General features: G+C 40.8%; 1 protein-coding gene across 2 annotated transcripts in view; it reads left to right on the plus strand.

Moving 5' to 3' along the window:
- Nucleotides 1-2,938, plus strand: part of trappc11 (trafficking protein particle complex subunit 11) — a 40,636-nt gene that overhangs the window by 7,232 nt on the left and 30,466 nt on the right. For both annotated transcript variants that reach the window (XM_015020935.1, XM_015020936.1), the window contains exon 10: nt 2,309-2,450. In XM_015020935.1, coding sequence (XP_014876421.1) covers nt 2,309-2,450 — 142 coding nt within the window. The remainder of the gene's footprint in view (nt 1-2,308; nt 2,451-2,938) is intronic.

The raw sequence follows: 2,938 nt of genomic DNA on the forward strand, positions 1-2,938 counted from the left end.
AGGCGATGCAAAAATGAAAATCTTTTTTTTATGTTTTTTTTCTCAGGATAGTGAACTGCCTTGCGCAGCAAGGCAGTTCATTAACATTAGCATTTCATGGTTGTCTCAAAGATTGAAATCCTTCCCCAGCTTTCTGTCTCACACACACAGCAGTTGGCTGAGGGCCAATCGCTATAGCAACAGAATCCAGAGAAAGGCTGCTGGTTTGTAGTCCAAACCAGCAGCCATAACTGCCATAACTGTAGTTCTATCTATGGCCAAGACTCAGTTAAAACAGAGGCCTGAGCAGCATGTCAGAACTACAACATGGCGGAACACTCAATTATTACAGAGGAGGGCTGAGCTGGCAGTTAGAACTACTTCCTGTTTTGGGCTTTATACAGGTGGATTAACCAAACCACTGTTACACATTGGATTAGTGTGGTTATGAAAATTAAGTTTACTGAAAGTTTCAAAATAAAACTCTGCAATGTCCACTCACGACGAATATTAAGCTTTTTTATGTTTTTTTGTCTCAGGATAGTGAACTGCCTTGCGCAGCAAGGCAGTTCATTAACATTAGCATTAATGTTAATTGAAATCCTTCCCCAGCTTTCTGTCTCACACACACAGCAGTTGGCTGAGGGCCAATCGCTATAGCAACAGAATCCAGAGAAAGGCAAATCTGCTGGTTTGGACTACAAACCAGCAGCCATAACTGCCATAACTGTAGTTCTATCTATGGCCAAGACTCAGTTAAAACAGAGGCCTGAGCAGCATGTCAGAACTACAACATGGCGGAAATGTCTGTTACTATAGAGGAGGAGTTGGCTGGTATTCTGAACTACTTGTGCTTTGAGCATCATATAACTGATTTAACCCAATCACTATTACACATGGAATTAGTGTGACCATTTCAAATGAAGCGCATTGAAAATTTTCAAAATAAAAGCCTTGACAATTTTTACATTATGTAATTGCTCTTTTTTGTGTTAGATAACTGGTTTAACCAAACCACTGTTACACATGGGATTAGTGTTGCCATTTCAAATGAAGCTTACTGAAAGTTTCAAAATAAAAGCCTGCATACTCCCCTCATGTCAGTGCACCGCCGCAGGCGGTGCAATAATATTAAGCTTTTTTTATGTTTTTTTTCTCAGGATAGTGAACTGCCTTGCGCAGCAAGGCAGTTCATTAACATCAGCACAAACATTAGCATTTCACTGCCACCCACTAGTGCACTTCCTTGCACGCATTAGCATTTTACCTAAAATAACCTATTAGTTAATTTTCTTACTTATTTGCCAAGTTTAGTATACTGAATGGAGTAAGTCAATAACAGACAACATGCTAGTGATGCCCCACATGCTACTGATAGTCTTCATGCTAACATTAGCATTTTGGCATATTTTAGTTTATGCATTAATTTTAACACACTGAATGGTACAAGTACAGCTTAGTCCACATGCTTCTGACTCTCCACAGGTTATTGACTACATTGAAGCTTTCTTTAGCATTAAGGCTAATTTTTAGCATCGGAACGCTGGGTCCAAACCGACGGGCACACTTTGGCAGGCCCCTCAAAATTTCTGCAGGAATTTTCTAGTTAATAACAGTGTAATATATCACGCTTTTGCACATCTCAGGATGTATTCGCCCCATTTTAGAATCTGGCAACAACATGACTGTTTCCTGCAAGCTTAGAACTATATCTGGAAAATAGGTCGTTGAAGTGTTTTTCATGTGCAAATGGGAGTGGATGTACACAGTGAACAATAGTTGCTTTTTTATTTATCATATGATTAATGGATTTCTTGCTTATTGCAACAAGCTTAGTGCCTGAGGCACCAGGTGACTCAGTGTTGGTGCAAGTGCAAGAGCCTAAAACAAGCTCCTAATATATCCTGCTAAAAAGTCTCTTCTAAGTTAGTTTACTCTTATTTCAAGTGTACTAAGATATTTGCAGTAGAAATTAGACCAAAAATACTTGGTAAGATTTTGTGTTTTTGCAGTGTGTCATACATATTCTAATAGTAAAAAATACAACTTGTGTATTTCTGTCATAGATGCGTATTGGAAAGCCCTGCTTGATTCTATGTGTGTGTGTGCGTGTGTGTGTGTGTGTGTGTGTGTGTGTGTGTGTGTGTGTGTGTGTGAGAGCATTAATGAGGTCAGAAAGGTGCTGTGGGAGAGTGAACCACTGGCTGATATCAGAGTCAAAGACCTGATGAGGGCTGAAGCCAGACGGTGCTGTAAACATGTGCAGACGGTGCTGTAAACATGTGCAGGCTGTGCATCAGGCCTCAGACAGCGTTTTGCTCTCCACCAGGTTCCAGTCTTTTGGCGAGTTGTTCGATGAGGCCATAAAATTGGGACTGACCGCCATCCAGACTCAGAACCCGGGTTTCTACTACCAGCAGGCCGCTTGTTACAGCCAGGACAGGAAGCAGATGGCCCAGCAGTTCTGTCAGGTCAGACATATAACGCTCTGTACACACCTAGCTGGGTGTTTTCAAATACAAATATATCCTCCACATCATTTAAAAAAAATAACATCGTGCACACCAGATTGATTTCTGAAAGTTTTCATCCTCATGAACCCGCACAAATCCATTCCTGAGCGTTGTTATAAACATGCCACACCTATAGGGGGCAGTGTAGCTCATAACTACAACCTGTCAGCCAATCAGAATGCTTCAAAACCATAGACATAAATATGTAGACGCCTCATACAGCGGGTCGGCCGTTGCTGTGATACGTAACAGCGTCCGCCATATTGAATGTGGAATATATGCCAGTAAGCTAATACAGGTAAATGCACCGAACTTCACAAAGTGCCGTTCTACAAAGTATTTTAAATTAATTCCTGTCATTGACACATTTTCTCACACAAAATCCTCTGGTTTTTTTAATTAGCTTCTCCTCATCAGCGCTCTCTCATTAGAAAACAGTGTGAAAA

Source organism: Poecilia latipinna, unplaced genomic scaffold, assembly GCF_001443285.1.
Source record: "Poecilia latipinna isolate Pla-1442-1.1 unplaced genomic scaffold, P_latipinna-1.0 Scaffold2689, whole genome shotgun sequence".
Taxonomy (NCBI): Eukaryota; Metazoa; Chordata; class Actinopteri; order Cyprinodontiformes; family Poeciliidae; genus Poecilia; species Poecilia latipinna.